Here is a 19,856-nt window from a genome sequence, read left to right on the forward strand (position 1 = left end):
AACACAGCTGAAAGGAACCACAAATAAGATGAGCAGTTCAGTCATCGAGCGGAAGGATTTCGTAAACCACACACTTTTGAGGGGCTTACTTACTTATGTGTCCATATCCGCCGGTCTGGCAGAACAAAGGGATGAAATCAGAGATCTTCACTGTTGACGGTTACCCGCCATAGCTTTTACTGGTCTCCAGGACAGGTTCTCGTCTACTGCCTGTATATCGTTGGTTAAGCTCCGTTGCCTTGAGCCTCTGGGTCTACCTCTTCTACGCTGTCCTTACGGATTCCAGTCGAGTGCTCTCTGCAGATCTCGTCCGTTCGTTTCCTCAAGGTGTGACGGATCCACTTCTACCTACGTTTATGAATTTCTGTGGCTATCGGCCGTTGATGATATCGACGATGGAGTTCCGCATTGGATATCCAGCTGACAGTCCAACAAGCAAAGCAAAGCCTAGGTGCTACATTCCGTTATCGAAACTTGTCCTTCTGTTTTTATACGACAGACTTCGCAGCTAGCTGTTAGAATGCAGGACAATTGCAGGGCCAGTTGCTACGATCCTGTTGTTTGTTTAGGTGGCTTGCTGTCCCAAGACAAAACCTGTTGAACAAAGTTTCTCCATGTAACTCGGTTGAGGGCTACTGCTCTCCAATTCCTCGGACACCAAGTACTCTCCGCCAGATCTCGCTCCACCTGGTCTAACCATCTTGCTCGCTGCGCTCCTGGCCGTCTTGTTCCTACCGGATTTGAGGCGAACACCATCTTTGCAGGGTAGTTGTCTGGCATTCTTGCAACATGCCCTGCCCATCGTGTCCGTCCAGCTTTAGCCACCTTCTGGATACTTGGTTCGCCATAGAGCTGTGCGAGTTCATGGTTCATCCTCCGCCTCCATACTCCGTTCTCCTGTACGCCGCCGAAGATCGTTCTTAGCACTCGTCGTTCGAAAACTCCGAGCACTCGCAGGTCCTCCTCGAGCATTGTCCATGTTTCATACCCGTAGAAAACAACCGGTCTAATAAGCGTCTTTGCTACGATCCTATTGACTCTAATAGACCCTCCCAGTCAAGATTCGAACATATGACGACTGGCTTATTGGGCCAGCATCATACCTCGAGGCCAACTGGGAGGCCAACGAGCACGAATGATATATCGCAGGCACCGCATGATAAATATCTGCAGTTTTTGTGTTGTCTCCGCTGAGACGCACCACGTTTTTCAGGCATACAGCAGTACAGATTTAACGTTTAAGTTGAAAATTCGGGTTTTGGTATATAGAGTGAATCCAAATGAGTGAGCCAAATGTGTCACATACCTACAAAGGCGCCCTGGTCTTCCTGATCCGTGTGGCTATATCAGTTTTGGTACCACCATTGGGCGTTGTTTGGCTACCAAGATATTGAAAGGCGTCTATCTGCTCAACTTGTCCTGCTACTGTGAAGTTGGTGGGATTGTCAGTGTTCACTGCCATAGATTTAGTTTTTGCTACATTGACTGTAAGACCTGCTGCTTGGGAGCTCTCTGACAGGTCACCTAACTTGCTCTGCATATCGTTTCGGCGTTGCGCGAGCAAGCCGATGTCGTCGGCTAGGTCGAGGTCATTTAGCTGCTCCATCGTTAGAGGATTCCAAGGCAATCCTCGACTTTTGAAGGAAACACACAGCAACTACCATAGGCAATCTTACTGGATGTGGTTCAATTTACAATGGCACCTGAAGAGTCGATCCAGCAATATCCTCTACTGTCTACTACATCCGTTAACCCAGTAGCCAGTACCAGCTACATCCGATGGCTCTGTTTCCGCTAACTCGTTACAATCAGAAACGTGAAAAAAATCGTACTCATTAGATTCCGGATCGGCTTTTACTGCGAACATTGATACCTAATCGCGGATTTATATAAACTGAAATCATAACCTAAAGCAATATAAAACAAACCCGGAACGGAAAAACAGTCAAAACTGATCGGAATGGGTAAACTGTCTCGGCTCGGAGGAATTTGGTCGTACAAAAATGAAACTTAACTGATTATCGGAATCAGAAGCAAGCTTAAACGAAAACGGAAAATTCTGATTCAATACACGAAATATACGCGTCGGAATACTTAGTTACTAAACTATCTGTGTGATGAATAGCTGAAAATGGCGGATGTAGCTGCGTTCTGTTCCGTGTCCTTTGATTTTCGACGTAAACTAGCGATTTTTGTCCTCTCAAATGAGCATCCAACAGCTTGTGGTTGAAGGCGCTACGTCCTGAAGCGTCGTAACAATCCAGTATTCCAATGGGTTCCGTAGATCGTGAAACTCCCATAATCGATTTCTTCTTTCCTAGTACACGTAGTTCGGCATCTAACTACTGCTCGTCAGAAGTGCTCCACCCCGAAGCGTCGTCGTTGTCAGGTGCTTTCTGTTGTCCTTCACTATGGTGTCCGTGAATCGACCACAAAGGTCGCACAATTGGCCAATGTCGGAAATTCGAGTAGGTTTTGGTTGGTCAAACCAATCCACAAAGCCGTTTTCAACCATACGACTCATTAGCACTTTAGCACTTTTCTAGCGTGTAATCCCACTTCTGAACTTGTCGTAGGAAAAATTAAACACTATGGAGGACGGAAAATAAAGCAACACAAAAACTTTGAACGCGCAAACTAAACTTTGTTGCATCCTTGGTATAGTATAGTACGGAATGATCTTTCATATCCTATCATGTCGGTTACAATAAACTTTCCTGCACACACGTACCGAACCATTTTGGCGCTTACTAATTTGACAAGTTAGGCAGTGCGCCCAGAACGACGGGAATATGCGGAAAGGAACATGTGTGAAACTGAATAGGGTACATGAATACACTACATAACGTAATGTAACCTAATTAATACTACAAGAGCCTAGAATGCTATCTTTTTAAAGTGACGGGACCTACCTGCACTTTTCTTTGGTTTTATTATTTGTGTCATCGTCAATAATTGCAAACCCTTTTAGTTGCCTAACATTGATTGTATTTTTTCATATTTTCTCTTAAATACACTGCGTGATTGCACTGACTGTCCTACGTCTCGATCGTAATAATAACAATCATAGTATTTTAATAGAAATAATATAATATCTTACAGTTGTTTGGCCCACATACATGGGCTGGCAAATTGCACCGTATACAACAAACAATACATAATTTTAGCCTTCCAAAGCTTCCACCTAAACGAATGCCAATGTACACTAATAAAATTTACACGGTAATACGAAATTTTCATTTATTATACTACGTCTCATAGGCAAAACTGTTTTATGTTTAGAAATAGTTCGAATAATACCATCATTGTTAAGAGTTTTTTTTGCTTAGGAAACTGCACCAATACGATCTTATTTCGTTAACACGTCCAACTGCTTATAATACAACAAGAGGTTTCATAACCTGCATCACACACCCACGTTCTTCGAGCAATTGCAGCAATTGAACGTCAAAATCTAGTTAAATTTCTTTCTCCCTCGCTGTAGCTGTCTTTGGCTTTTCAAGTATTTTAAAATTTCGATTAATTATTAACATGGCAATCGTACGTAATACATTACATATACAAATAGGAAATGTTTTTCGATGCAAGTTTTGCCTCTCTCTCCTGTTTGATCATTGTTTTCTTTCAATCGCACAGCTTCTTAGTCAGTTGCTTTCAGTTTTCCAGCACCGTCAGCACGAACATCAAGTTACTAATACTTATATTATCAGTTTGTTTCGAGTGCTGCTACCGGTTGATGTCACTTATTCCTATGTACAGTATAATCATCCGACATTTGCCTAGCAGTTAGTGCGTTGTTTTGAATTTTTCCTTCACGTTTTGCACCTGTTGTTGTTTGTGGTTTGGTTTGAGAGGATAATTGTGGCTCTTATTTTATTCTTATTACCAATTGCAAATGAAACGAGTGAAAAGTATCAGTAATAGATTTTTTTTGGTTTTTGATAATCTATTTGTATCGCGATGTTTTAACCGGAAAGTATCTGAACATTCCTTGGAACCATGCTTTCTTGGAAGGTTGTGCGTCAGGGGTTTAGCTGCCATTTTGGTTATTTTACGGTTGATTTCTTTGTTCTAACTTGAAAGTTCCAGCAGGGCACTAAGAAAAAACGCAAACAAAGTGTTGCGTTGATAGAAAAATTTGTTTTAAGTGCCTTTATACACATTTTATAGAAATTGAAGCTGATTAAAGCAGTAAATGCGAGGAATTCCACAAAGATAAAAATGGGATTCTACCGAAAAATTTGAGCTATGTTTATGTAAAATTTCGTTTATTTACTAGGTTCCCGAATGCAGAATCCGTACGCCGTAAGCCGGTAGACATGACCTAAACACAGACCAAAATTAGAGAATGGCCAACGCAACTCAGTAGCTCGCGAGTACTTGTTATCATTAAGTCAACGACACTCGTTGATGACAGTTTTGCTGGAATTTCCATCATCAATGCGTGTCGTTAGTTTAATGATGCTCTTATTCCAGAATCTGTAGGTGTTTAAAATACTGAACGAGCCGTGCTTTAGACATGGCCCATAGAACGTCCCACCTGTTCGCACCGAAAAGAAGCACCCTAGCTTAGCTACTACTATTACAACTAACGACACCTACATCCGAGCGCCCGACGGATGCCGTCGGTCGTCATCGGCAACTATCTATCGCTCCTGCAGCTTGCCTCTAGCTTCATAGGAAACTTTCCCGCGCTCCGCCATCGTTGGTGATGACCAGCCGCTGCGAACCCGGCTCGCCGTACTGGCTGTGGTAGAAGTCTTCTCGCATCATGTTGTTCAAGCTAGAACAGCGGAAATACAGAATCTCCTGAAAGGGCTTCCGAAAGTCTCGGTTCAGCGTCGCGTAAATGATGGGATTCAGCAGAGAATTGGCGTAACCTAACCACAGAAACACCGACGACAGCGTCGGATGATGGTCCCCGAGAAACGGTCGGACCAGTGCGAGGATGAAAAACGGTAACCAGCAAATAGTGAAGGCAGACATGATGATGCCGAGAGTCGTCGATGCTTTCCGTTCTTTGGCCAACTGGAAGCGAAGCCGCTTGTGGTGATGATGTGATCCACTGACCAGAATGTTTTTGCTAGGGCCCAATTTTTTCTCCGACGTCACACTACCGTTGATGGCCGTGTCCAGCCGCGTTTGGGCTCGTTTTTCTTCGTTGACAATTCGACGTGCTGCGCGGAATATCTGAAAATAGACGAACAGCATCACCGCCAGCGGGATGTAGAAGGAACCAAGTGTTGCGTAGATTTGATAGAAGAAATTTTGGCACACCGAACAGGATGGATGGCCGTTGGTCATGTGTTCATTTCCTAAGATTAAGAGTGGTGGGAGCGATATACAGGCTGCGACGAGCCAGACTAGCACGATCAGAGCAATCATCCGCCGGGGCGTACGCTTAACACCATACTCGAGCGGTTTAGTGATGGCCCAGTATCTGTCAACTGAGATGGCACACAGGTTCAAGATTGACGCAGTGCAGGAGAGCACGTCGAACGACACCCATATGTCGCAAAACACGTGTCCAAATTTCCATTCTTCGAGTACTTCGTACAGGAGGGCTGTTGGCATCACAAGCAGTGCCACGCACAGGTCCGAAATTGCCAGGGATACTAGCAGGTAGTTACACGGTCTTCGTAGTTTCCGCACCAGGCAGACTGCCACACATACCAGCACGTTGCCAATGATTGTCCCGATTATTACTGCTAGCAAAATGGTACTAATGATGATTGTCTGGAAGGTAAGAGTATTAGCGCCCGGTTTAACTGCGGAACTCTCGGTGCTGCTGGTTTCGATTAGAGAGCTGGTTGATGTGAGCAGTGCTGCTGTCTTATGATCCGCTAAGACTGGCAGTGGTGCGTGGATCCCACTGCCGTTGAGAAGATACTCCAGAAAACTGGATGTCACTGTGGCGTTGAGTATGGCTGCAACCGCCGCACCGGTTGCGTTTCCCGCTGCGGCCGTAGCCGCTACTACGATAGCCCCTGATGCGACAACGACGTTCGACGACGGTGCTACCAAGGTCGACAACAACGGTAGAACTGTTGGATCCATACATAAAGAAAGACTGCTGGATTAGGGGCTCCTGCTAGACCCCCATTCCTAGCTCCGCAGGAGCACGATTGTAATATGGCTTCTAGTTCGCGGACAATCCAGCGGTGCAGATCGATTTGTACAAGCGGCAAAATTCTAAAATAATAATGCGGTATTTTTCTAACGGCAAAACACGCTTTCCACCTGCTGCCAGTATCCCGATTTGCTTCATTTGTTGAAACCGGTGTAAACCAAGTCGTACTAGTAACGAAGCAGGTTTCGTACTCCGCTTGAAATCATACTCAACCCAATTCGCAATATTTATTCAGCAACACAAAGAGTAAAATTTTTGCTTGCTTAGTCCGCAATACAACAAGCAAATTGTTTTTTGTTCTCTTTCGATCCCTCTCTGTACACTCTGAAAGCACATTGATTTTTTCCCATTCAAGAGTGGATTCCACCTCGACACGTGTGCTGGTTTTTTTTTGCCAGGCTACGTTTGCTCGTTATTCGATTCCGGAAGTTTTTTCCCCAATTATCCTGTGCGAAGCACCAGTGGCACACACACGCACACGGCGGGTGTCAAACGCTGGTTCTTGATTAAATTACGGTTTGATTATCCACTCCTTTACCGTTCGAAGTGGATAAAAGGATTTCACCGTTTTTCTTTGTCGGTTATTCAAATGATCCTACTATCAGCCGGAAATCAGCTACTTGACTACCAGCACCGTTGGGCTAGGAATGGACGCAAACTGCAGAATGCGTTAGTAACTAGCACTAGCTCTGGAGCTTAGTTGTTTCTAGTGCCAATAGAGCGAAAGAACTGCACTTGAGCGAGAATTGCTGTGTGGTCTTCCGGCGCTTGGTTCCGTTCTAGGCAATGGAAATGACGTTGATGTATCACCACCGACTTCGGTAGACCTCCTTCAGCAGCATCAACGGATTGATTTCTGTATTTGCACCGCTGCACTCCAATTTCGTCCGTTCTCTGGCAGCCAAACAAGTGCAATATGAACCGGATGTTGCTGATTCCAGCAAAGCGTCTTTCCAGTTCTTTTGCTGGCACGGCAGCAGCCGATTGCAATCTTCGCTTCAAATCGATCCTGCAGTGAATAAAAGACGAAATGATGATTTATTAAAATGGTGTCTTATTGCCAGCACACGGGACTGGCTTTGCTGTGACTTCATCTGTTCGTAAATCATACCTTATTCTGCTGTTTTTCTCTATATCTTGCCCCCTCCCTGCAGGAAACTCCTTGCTGCTGCCGCCTGCCGTACGACGAGATTTACTACGGAAGGATGATTGCGAGTTGCGAGTCGTTTATCGCGACGGGTTGGCTGTCGTCTCCGGTTTGCCCTGGGAAGGAAACAAAACGAGTGAGGTGAGTTTTATCGTCGGTAAGTGGAAAATTTTTATTTTCTTCGCGATTTTTTTTCCGGTACACATTATAGCTAGATTAGTTGCTGGATTAAGGATTTTGATGCTGATTCGTAGCACATAGCCAGTGCTTTAATAATGTTCGAAAAAAAAAGAAACCGGAAATTGGTTAAATATGAAAACTGAACGATGATGGAGGTAACTAATTTTTGGTGACAATAAATAACCGGGAAGCTAACCGGGAAGCTCCATATAAAAACACAATTAAAAACCACCTGATTTATTCATTCTTTTCTTCAACATTTAATCGCACAGATTTATTCACCTGATAATAGAATCGAACACGCTTGACGTTTCATTAAAAGCACGGCAGCACATAGTCCACGGTTCATTGTGGCCATAGTTGGTACGGTGGGAACGATGCCATAGCAATGTATAGTTACGCAGTTGTCTGTGAGGGACATGTATGCACATCAGACTAGGAAGAATAGGGCTGCAGTCAATATCCTCGTTAATTAGTACGAAAATACACATTCGCTGAAGTGGTTTTCTTCTAGCTGCTAATGTGTAGATGGCAATAAGCTTGCAACGTTCTACGTGTGGACCGTTTTAATATACAAATTTTCCTCACAGTAAAATAGAAAACAACTCCCCCCATTGCTTAGCCTGATAAAATAAAGCAGATATCATTTAAACATTCGCCATCATTATAAACCATTTCGCCGAATACCATTTTGCGGAACACCAATTCTCGGTTGACCATAACGCGGAATATAGAGTTTCGCAGAATACCATTTCACAAGAACCCTTACGCGGGATGTACCATTTCACGGAAAAGATTTTCGTAGAAAGTACCATTTCGCAGAGGTGACCCAACTGAAGGAAAGTAATAGATGTCAGTAGATCTAGGAAAATAAATAAACCTAGATAGAGGTGATCTCTACGAGGGGCTGCCCTCCCCGCAGTGGCCGACGCTTCCGACGGCAGGTCGCCGGCAACACTCCCGGCCTGTGTCCGTCTCGCCCTGAATCATCTAATGTTACTATTGATAGTTTCTGGTGGTCTTGTTATTGACTAATGTTTTAAGAAAGAATCTAAAATTTCTCGAGTTCGATTAGTTTTTGTGTTACTGAGTTATTTCATTTGTATAGGAGCCTCCCCTCCTAAAGTGGGGAGGCGTCCTAATTCACCATAGCAAAAATTCTTGCCACCAAAAACCTTCACATGCCAAATTTTGTTCCATTTGCTTGATAAGTTCTCGAGTTATGCTTTGTGTTTGTGTTTCATTTGTATGGGGCTAGGCTCCCCTCATAGTGAGGGAAGGGGTCTCTAACCATCATAAGAACCTTCTCTGGCTCCAAAAACCTCTACATGCAAATTTTCACGCCGATTGGTTTAGTAGTTTTCGATTCTATAAGGAACATCCCGACAGATAGACAGAAATCCATTTTTATATATAAGACTAGCTGACCCGACAAACTTCGTATTGCCACAAATTAACCTGTGTTGTACATAAATCATGAATCTCGGATGATCTTTGTCACAATCTCGAGTTTTGCAAGTTTCTGAGGAGTTCAACCTTAGATGATTCATTTTGGCAGTTACGTAACTATGAAAGCCTCTCAGGTAACCAATAAGCATCACCAATTCCATTCAAATGTAGGCCAATAAGCATTTAAGTCGCCTTAAATGCTACTTAAACGCTATTTTGGAAAAATATACAGCTACTTTACTGATAACCTTCGTATAGTGCTGATAATGCTAATTTACAGCCAATTACCGACACGAAGAATTTGAATACAATTTTGGATGCCAATTTACCATACCTATGCAGTCAAAAAGCTGATATACAACAACGTGCAGTATAAAATGCCAGAAACGCTGATTTGCTGCTTATGTTAATGCTTATTAGTTACCAGGAATGGGTAGTTTGATATACAAATTTGCAATTTTTCCTCACAGTAAAGTAGAAAACAACTCATCTGTCCCCTCTTTGCATAGCCAGAAAGCGGATAGTAATATTAATCGGAATGTACCATTTCACGGAAAATTTTTTTGTGGAAAGTACCATTTCGTTGCCTCCCCCCAGTGGGCGGCGCTTCCGACGACGGGTCGCCGGCAACATTCGAATTTGTCTAGTTCGATTAGTTTTTGAGTTTCGCAAAAATTTCTGTTTTATTTTTATGAGAGTCCAAATCCCCCTACCGCAGTGGTGAGAGGTCTCTAACTATCATAAAATAAATTCAAGACTCCAAAATCTCCCACATGCCAAATTTGGTTCCATTTGCTTGATTAGTTCTCAAGTTATGAGGAAATTTGAATTTCATTTGTATGGGAGCCCCCCCCCCGTCCTAAACAGGGGAGGGGTCTTAATTCATCATAGAAAAAATGTCTGCCCCCTAAAAGCCCCACATGCCAAATTTGGTTCCATTTGCTTGATTAGTTCTCGAGATAAGAGGTAATTTGCATTTCATTTGTATGGAAGCCCACCCTCTTAAAGGGGAGATGGGTCATAACTCGCTTTCTAAAGACACCCGTCTCGTCTCAATTCGCCATAGAAAAAAATCTTGCCTGCAAAACAACTTACATGTCAAATTTGGTTGCATTTGATTGAATAATTCTCGAGTTATGAGGAAATTTGTATTTCATTTGTATAGGAGCCCCCCCTCTTAAAGTGGGGAGGGGTCCTAATTCACCATAGAAAATATTCTTGCCCTAGAAAACTTTCCCATGCCAAATTTTGTTCCATTTGCTTGATTAGTTCTCGAGTTATGAGGAAATTTGTATTTCATTTGTATGGGAGCCCCCCCTCTTAGTGTGGGGAGGGGTCTCTACCCATCATAAAAACCTTCCCTGGCTCCAAAAACCCCTATATGCAAATTTTCACGCCGATCGGTTCAGTAGTTTTCGATTCTAAAAGGAACCTACGGACAGACAGACAGAAATCCTCTTTTATAGGTATAGATTTGTAATGGCCTCAATAAATAACCCAATTAATGAGGTAGAATAACATTTTTTTGATGGAGAAATTGACTAATTTGTTCATTAATTTGAACTTTCCTAGTTGTGTAATATAAGGAACTGTTACCTATGCTTTCGTACAGAACTTCAGTTTTAACTAGATTGTGGTGTCCGGTAAAATTGGTCGAGACGAAAGGGTGGTTGTGCACTTTTTCGATACGCTTTACTTTCAGGACATCAATTTCGTCTAGGTTTTCTAGAAACCTAGAATAATCAAAATGGGATGGCGATTCAAAGTATTCGAGATGGTAGGTATATTAAACCATCGTCCGAGGTAAAGAAAGCGAAAATTATGTTGGCATGTGATTAATTGAAAAATAAAAACCCGAATTAATCCACCTGGCGGTGTGTCCTAGCCTTTCTACTGCCGTAATCCCGTAATAATTATTTTTTAATTTCTCAGGAACATCTATAATTAACTTGATTATATTTTTAAATATCCGTTCCTTATTTTTCAAAATCCTTATCCAAAAAAGGTAATATCTGAATTTGAAAAAAATTACTAAGTAGAGCATTAGATATGACAAACTAAACAGAGAAATTGGACTTTTTCTTAGTTGGCGCTCTTTCAGTTAATTATTTTTGCATGAAAATCAAAACTTGAGCTTCTTTTGAATAAACTTTAATGAAAAAATAGTCATTAGCTTGATCGTATCGTTTATACGATATTGCCCGCTAGATGTTTTAGGAAACGATGAGATCAAAGAAACAAAAGCAGCGCCATAAATATGCTTGAGGATGGCCAGATCGATATAATTTTCGGCGCTGTTAATGTTGCTGGTATGAGTGGACCCATATTTATTTATTTATTAAAACATGATACATGACATATGATATTATCTTTTACAGTGTCACTAGCGAAAACGATTATTAAACAGAATTATTAGTACCCTTTGTTCCTCTTTTTCATATAAAATTTCTAAGCTCTAGCATCTATTGATTGGAAAAGCATCTGTTGACGCGCAAAATTTGTTTGAAATTAGTATAAATTTATTTGGGAAAATCAACTCGTTAGTATTTTCAATACTATACATCACTATACCTATATGTTTAAATCAAATACTTTTCTTCGCTTTTTGCTTTGTTCGTCCGATTGCGAGTAACAGCAAGTAAAGAAGATGACAATTGAAATGTTTCTTGCTCTTCTTGTATTCTATGCAAATTTTAAAATTGCAAATCGCATATACATGCATACCACACATACATGCATACACACATACACGCATACATACAACACATACATTGAATACAATCGACCCTTGATTAATTTATTTCGATTTTATACATTTTAATGGTGCTGAAGTGTTAAAGTTTGAATAACTTTTGAATCAATCGTCCAATTTTCAGTAACTTGGTTTCGTTTTATAGATCTCAACAGTAACTTTCAAATGATAATAAATTGTAGGATGTTTTCTATTGAATTAATGCTTATATGCAACAAAAAGCAGTTTTAAATACATTTTTTCCACATTTCTTCATGTAACTTTCAAACCACAAGCCCATTCGTCATGAAATCTAGAAGTTAAGGTTTTGAAAGACTCCCCTTTCATATGCAATCAATTTTATTCAAATCGGTTAAGGGACCTATGAGATAATGAAGTCCCATATTTTTCGTATTTTTATACATAACTTTTGAACTAAAAGTCCGATAAGTATGAAATTAAATAGCGAACAATGGGACACCTAGACCTTTCATTTGACACTAAGATCATTAAAATCGGTTCAGCCACACACACACACACACACACACACACACACACACACACACACACACACACACACACACACACACACACACACACACACACACACACACACACACACACACACACACACACACACACACACACACACACACACACACACACACACACACACACACACACACACACACACACACACACACACACACACACACACACACACACACACACACACACACACACACACACACACACACACACACACACACACACACACACACACACACACACACACACACACACACACACACACACACACACACACACACACACACACACACACACACACACACACACACACACACACACACACACACACACACACACACACACACACACACACACACACATACACACACAGAAAATGCTCAGTTTTCGAAACTGAGTCGAATGGTATATGACATTCGTCCCGCTAGGCTTTCTTTCGATTTTCGGTTTTTCGAGTGATTCCTATACCTTTATACTATATTTTCATATAGTAGAAAGGCAAAACCGTAAAACTTGACTTTCCTACTAATTTTCATTGTTTAGCAATTGCATAATGGTTACAATAATCACATTGCTGGACCTTTTTTCTATCCAACAACTTACTGATGATGAAATTCCATCCAGTGGTAAAAAAGTTATTGATACTTAATATCTTTCATTCAAACGTTTCAATTCCGTTTTCGTTTTCACATAGTGCCACCCAGCATAGTAAGCAAAGTCCTACGTCAAAACGCCGCTTTTGAAATGATATTTTCGGATGGTGAGAATGTTACTAGTTAATATTCTGAAAAATATTTGAGAAAAGTTAACCAACATCGCTGCTGGCTTCACATTTCCACAGTAACTTCCACGAAATGACTTTTACGAGGAAGTTCGCCGGATTCATTCTGCGATGATAAACCGCAAATCTCCAGACAGGAGAAAACCATAATCATAATAAGCGTAAAAAATACCATAAAACAAAACACTGACTGTGCATAATATAATACGCGCTGTCTATTGTAATATTTTCTTGCGAGATTTTATTGCCGTCGGCTGGAAGCGTAAAGAACGAACAACGAAGCAATTGGAAAAGTGCTGTTCTCCGTCCATCTTTAGACTAGCTTTCCCCTCGTTTCGAACTTTATTCTGTATACCCATAAGCGGAGACGGGGACAAAGCAACAGTGCCTGTAAGGACCTTCGTTGTTCGTTCATCTAACGTTACTTTTATAGTCGCATAAATATAACTCTCGGTTGCCATTATCGACTTGTTACATTCTTGTAGGACCCACAGCAGTTCACCCTGTTGCTCCCAGGCAGCAGCGCAGTGCGCGTTCGAAGCGTTAGGCAAATATCCTTTCCCAAGTCCCGAGTGTGCCTTCGATATCGAAGATATGAAGATTCTATTAAAGATGACGCGCGTAAGGCGGGTCCGACGAAGGATGCAATAAATAGAAAGAAAATATTTTCCCACCAGTCAGTAATCTCCGAGGAAGCTGGTTGCGGGCCGGCTTCGGTTCGATATGGTGGGGGCGGTACAGCTAAAGTGATACACTTTCGCTATTGTGTTATTAAATTTTGCTATATTGGAAATTCTCCAGCCTAGTCATGTGTGAGGGGATTGCTTGCTTGCGCTCTGCATGCCATCATTCCGAATGTGTATCACGGCGTGTATCACATAATACATGGTTAAAATTGAGACGGTTTATGCGATTGCTTGCATCGCTGACATCAATCGATGATAATATCGGTGGAATTTCAATTGGTGGTATTTTGCGAAAATTGTTAACGTGGAAATAATTGTGTTGATTGTGATTATATCGTTTCTTTTTTGCTGATATGATAGTTCATACGAATATGGTAACTAAACTACAAGATTGATGACATATTAAAGTCTCGTAATGATAGTTAGGGATTTGAAAACTTTTTGTTAGATAATAAGTTTTCGGGTACCATAATGTGTCTACAAGTAGAAGCACGCTTGAATATTGAATTGAAAAGTAAAAAGGAAAAACGATGTACCTAACGATAAAACACAATTTGGGACAGAAAATAAACAATTGAGAGCAAGTAGGTACATACATATAGGTATAGTAACCTTCAAAATGAGAAAATCGCTGCAGCAATTCTGTTCTCGTTGCTGTATCATCTGCCCTTGAACCTGCCATGCAAGGATATCGAAACGACCAATCCGGAGCTCCAAGAAGTCTACCCCAAAGAAATATAAAACTTTGAAATGCTATTTTTTGGCACCGAAAACGTCAACAGGGCTCCAACTTAGTTTCCTAGCAATGCGAAACACTTGGCTGTAAAGAACAATTTATAGCTTGAGGGTCAAGTTCAGCCATCATAACGTTGAAATCGTGTGCCAAGCAAGGTTACAAAAATAAGCACGACGATAGGCTTGTGGAAAGCGTCGGCTAGAGAATACTTCACTATCTTTCTGACATTAGCTGAGACCTGCTTTTCAAATAGCACAGAATGCCAAATAGAACCGAGAGAAAAAAAAAACAATTCTGTTTAACTTTTACAACTTGAATGGGAATTTTCTGCTAAAAAAAATCTTCAACGCAAAATAAAAAAAAGAACAAACAAACATACGCACGAGCTTCATTCGAGATGAAATATGACATAACCATTCTTTTCTGCTGCCGTAGGGCTTTCCCATTTGCAACGAAAAATGCTACGTTAGTGCACATGGCGCCTGGTGCTGGCTCAGTGACAACTTCGTAGGAATTGGAAAATAAACAAGAAAAGCGGCAACTGTCGTCGTTCTCGGCGTATCTGAAAGAAATGAAGCATTAGGTTCTGATTTACAGATTGTTTGCCCAGCGCGCTGAAACTGAAAACCCATTCTTTGAGAAAAGTTTCAAACCACTGGTGATGGTGGTGTTGCTATAGAAATAAATTCTGCTGCTGGTTGTTTATGTTTTTCTAGTAGAAAGGAAGTTTATCCTAGGTTGCAGACCTCCTTTCGTCATATTAAGCACGATCCATACTTTATTTCTAGTTTTTAATGGAATTATATCTGCAGGTACTGCAGAACCCCCTTTTTTTTGAAAAACTAATGAAACATAATGCAATGGTCCCGTCCCGTTCTTTCAGAACAATGTTTGGTCTGGATCTGGAAAATAATCGAGTAATCGTAGGATGGCTTATCTAATTGTTGTCTTGGCAGACCTTCACATAAAATCACACTAATAATAAGTTCATATTCGTAGAAAACATAGTAATATTTTTAATATTAGAGCCGTTTAAATATCAAATTCACACCATAAAAAGCATTTGGAAATGACGCTTTAGATCTTTCTGTGTGCATTTGTTTTATTTTTGCCTTCACATTGGACATTTTTCAACCTGAACCCGCCACAGGACAGCTAGTATAGGTACGTGTTTTGAATCAACTAAATCAAACCCAGAGAAAGCTACACGCTCGAGCAACATTAACTGCCCGGCTGGCTCGTAAATAACTCAGCCGAGAAGTGATTGGTCCTAAAAAATGACTTTCACTGTTGATTTCATCAGACCGGAAAAGCATCAACCTTCGTGAGTGCCGTAAAGCCAATTGCCGCTTTTGACGCTGTATAGCCTATCGCTAATGACGGAGCAGCAGCAAAAGTCTTCTTCGCACCGGAGGCAGCCGGAAAAGGATGCCCACCGTGGGCGGCGAGATATTAATGGGTGAGATTTAGTCGGGACATTTATTTTCATTGATGACCGGGCTCTGACTGTCCAAGTTTATTTTTCGGGCGGTCGCCGTCATCAGGACAGTTTACTGCCAGCTTAAAGGCGATAAATTGCGCCGCTACATGGTTCCGCACTGTGACTGATGAGATCAGGGGATTTTCCGTTATTGGGTGGCGAAAGAATGGAAAGACAGCGAGCTGCCAAAGGCTGCGATGATTGGAAAAAGCATTCTTCACCCTTTGCTGTGTCTATAACTAGATTTTAACCAAAGCTCATTATTCTGGGTGGCATTTAACCGTAAGGATTTGTTAATCAGCATCGCGAAGCTAACCGATAATGGATGAAGTTACTAGTAAACATCCGAATTGGAACTTGTAGCAGAATTTGGTAGCCAAGAAACATGCTGAAAATGGTTTTGCAACAACATCCCGGTCAAAAATTTTACATTGCAGCTGGGCGTGCTGATGTGCCAGGCAATAATAATTTCGTGTTTGAAAAATTCTGCAAAGTCGCTGTGGACGATTAAAACACCCATGAACTCCACAGAAACTTGCAAAACTCGAGATTGTGATAAAGGTCATCCGAGATTCAGGATTTATGTACAACACAGTTTAATTTGTAGCAATACGAAGTTTGTCGGGTCAGCTAGTATTTTATAAATGTTTTGTCCTCCCGATAGAAGGCAACTAAAGACGAGACGAAAAAAAGAGATTTTAGTAAACAAGCAAAAAAATAAACGTTTAAACGTTTAATATTTTTTGAAACGATGGTTATACAATTGATTATATCCTGAGATTATATCCGGATTCAGATTACAGATTACAGCTTGGTTCGACTCATGCACCTTCCAGCATTGGACAAAAGGTAGGAGTCAAAATGACTATTTGTCAAGCATAGCTACCAATACCCCCCCCCCCCCTTCCTTTCCGCTCTTCTCCTCCTTCACCAAAAAATTTTCATTTCTTTCCCCTACCGTCCCTTCATCAATTGTAGAACCATCGTTTCAAAAAATATTAATATATATGTATGACCGCATTTCAAGGTCAAGACTAAAAACTTGAGATTAGTCTGTTTAAACGTTTACTTAAAGTTTAGTCGTGAAAATTATGTCTATTCTTGCTTTTTTAGGTATACTAGGTATTAGGTAAACTTCGTTTTGCCACAAATTAAACTCACGATCTCGAGATTTGCAAGTTTCTGAGGAGTCCAACCTCAGATGATTCATTTTGGCAGTTACGCTTCAAAAAGCTGAAAAGTTTAACTTAAAAAATTAACAAAAAATTAAGAACAACAGTTGCTTGGATGTAACCTCGAGAAAGGCGATCATCGAACGTACTGAACAAATCGGGAAGCCTAAGCAGCTTTGAAGCAGCAGCTTCTTCCTTTGGTAGTGTACTTTTCCAAATCCCTTGGCGATTGCACTGACGTCGACGCCGATAGCAAAAGCACGCTTTGGTTCGCTTGCTTTACAGAAACTGATAACTATGCCAAGCAGTGGGCTCTGTTTTATTCGAACAAAGTATACCTTCGAAGGCCAGCCCTTTTTTCATAATCTGCCTTTTCTGACGTTCGTAGTTACCACCTTTTCAGCCGATCGTTACTTTAGTATATAACAAAAAGTAAGTCGAAAATCGACTTCATTTTCATCAGTTTGTTTGCCGTTTCAAATGTTTCATCTAACATTCATCTGGCAAAGTAGGGAATGGGAAAGTCCCGCTGGTCTGCAGTTCCTGGTAGGCATTGTTTGCTAAGAAAGAAAAATTACGTGCGCCCATGAACCAGCAGCAGTAATTTCGCAGCTGGTTGTCCGTAACGGCGGAGAAATGAACAAACTTGGCTTCGGAGTTACTAGAGGTGTTCTGCCAAACATTTAAGTTGTTGTATCGCCCAAGAAAAATGCCGAAATTTCTAGTAGATTTATCAATTAACAGAAACCGTCCTTTTAAGGATGAAAACTTACTTATATGAAAATATGAAAGATTGTTGTTCTCCGCTGATCACAACAAAGTTAAACAAAACATTGGGTTTGTTTTTAATGCGTTTTTCTACGCACCGACAATTTCTACTTAGACCGATTTAGAGTTATTTTCGATTTTTCAATGATGCGCAACGAAAATTAATAGTTTTCTATATTTTCCAATTAGATTTTCCGATCGATTGGTGTAAATATGTTGGAAATCTCTTGAGAATTGACTGAATTATAAGCCGAAGCGTGAAAACGCGTTACCACTTTGATGACGTCATTTCCAATAACCAATCACGAAGCGAGAATTCTGGTTAAACATAGCTTCATTATTTTCAATTTTTCAACTGTGCAACCTCAAGAATCAGTACTTTTCTTCATTTGAGTCAACGCGTAGGAGACTTTCCGATCGATTGGTGTAAGAATATTGAAAATCAATCGGGAAACAGCTTGGTTATTAGCATTTAAAACGTATCATTTTTTGTGACGCTCGCATTTTTCGATTTTTTGTAATGACACCCTATCACAAACCTCGTCGCATGACGTAGTTTTACGTCAAGAAAATTACCGCATTTCGATTATTATATTGTTTGAACTTACACTTCTGTTTCGTATGGATTAAAAAAGTGAATTTTTTTTCGGATGGTGATAAAGAAAACTAATTGCTAAGTAATTAAAAACTAATTGAGATAAATTTTCTATGGCAGGTAATTATATTAGCTTACTTGCAAAAAAACTTTAACCAGGGCACTGACATCTGTACACCGTTTTGTCGGGAATGTCGCTATGTTTATAACACCAACTTTTTTTCGGACCCACAGCAAATCATACACCAGATAAGAGACTGTTCGTGTGGTGCTCGCACCAGATGTAGTTTAGCCCATTATGATCCGGGTATGCTTAAATTTGGAGGGTTATTTCCAAGAATTGGGGGAGGAGAAGTTGCCGGAAGAATGGACGGTAGGAGTTGTTTGTCCTATCTACTAAAAGAGTGATTGGCTTGACTACAGGGGCATAACGCGTGTAAACGACGCTTGCTTGTTACCCTCTCAGCTCTTGTTACGCCGGCTGTTACCGACTGCACAAGGTTTGGTAGGTCATTACCAGGTGGGATCCAATTTGAGTATTTGACGTTACACTATTAGGTCTATCTCTACTATTTTTTGATCGATTTTTATACAACTTGTCTTAAAAGAACCACCTTAGATTGACCTTCAATGAAAAAATATATTAGCAAATTTTGAATGTAATTTCCCGGTGATATTCTAGATTGCAGTGCGATTATTTTTTCACGTCATAAGTAACAGATGAAATTTTGGGTCAGTTAGAATGAATGCATTATACGAATCATCTACCACTTCTAGTTCGTCGCCGTCAACGGTTACCATCCGTGACAGGTACGCGTTTGATTTCTTTGAGCCTTTTCCTTTCATGTAATCGGTCTTCGACGCATCTAGTTTTAGCCCAATCCTCCTGGACTCCGCTTTCAGTCTTTCTTAGATTGCTTCCGCCGACACAAGGTTCCTGGCTATGGTACCAAAGTCATCTGCAAAATCTAAGAGTTGGTCGTCGAATCATCCCCTCAAGAGCGATATAGAATAGCATGCAGCATAAGCCGCTACCTTGTCTTAACCATCGCCGCGTTTCGAAGGGACTCGATAGTATTCCCGAAATGCGCACGAAACACATCACTCAATGCAATGTAGCTCTAATCAATCGCGTCAGTTTATCCGAAACAGATTTGTAATAAACGCCGTTCGGAGCCAAACCGTGCATACTTCACATGTATGCACCTCAACCGGGTTCTTTTGAAAAAATGACGCACTTTCGTCGCTACGTACTGGCACGCTACAACAGAAAGCGAGCACCCGAACGCCGTGCTTTGATTGCGGGTCGCACCTCGGGGCCACCGTGCCAGCGAACCTGCATGTTTTCATTCTACGTTATTTCTATCTGGTAGATAGCACGAAACGCGTGTGTTCGGCAGCCATTCTTTAGCTAGGTGCCGCACGGTTGCTTTCCGAACACATATAACCTAG

General features: G+C 41.1%; 1 protein-coding gene across 3 annotated transcripts in view; it reads right to left on the reverse strand.

Annotated features, from left to right (window-relative positions):
• Positions 1-2,976: 2,976 nt before the first annotated feature.
• The window catches only part of LOC128732507 (5-hydroxytryptamine receptor 1-like), a 131,790-nt gene continuing 114,910 nt past the window's right edge, over positions 2,977-19,856 (reverse strand). For all 3 annotated transcript variants that reach the window (XM_053825771.1, XM_053825772.1, XM_053825770.1), the window contains 2 exons: positions 7,242-7,393; positions 2,977-7,139 (listed from right to left, as the gene is read on the reverse strand). In XM_053825771.1, coding sequence (XP_053681746.1) covers positions 4,675-6,057 — 1,383 coding nt within the window. In that variant the 5' untranslated portion in view covers positions 6,058-7,139; positions 7,242-7,393 and the 3' untranslated portion in view covers positions 2,977-4,674. The remainder of the gene's footprint in view (positions 7,140-7,241; positions 7,394-19,856) is intronic.

This window comes from Sabethes cyaneus, chromosome 1 (assembly GCF_943734655.1).
Source record: "Sabethes cyaneus chromosome 1, idSabCyanKW18_F2, whole genome shotgun sequence".
Classification (NCBI taxonomy): Eukaryota; Metazoa; Arthropoda; class Insecta; order Diptera; family Culicidae; genus Sabethes; species Sabethes cyaneus.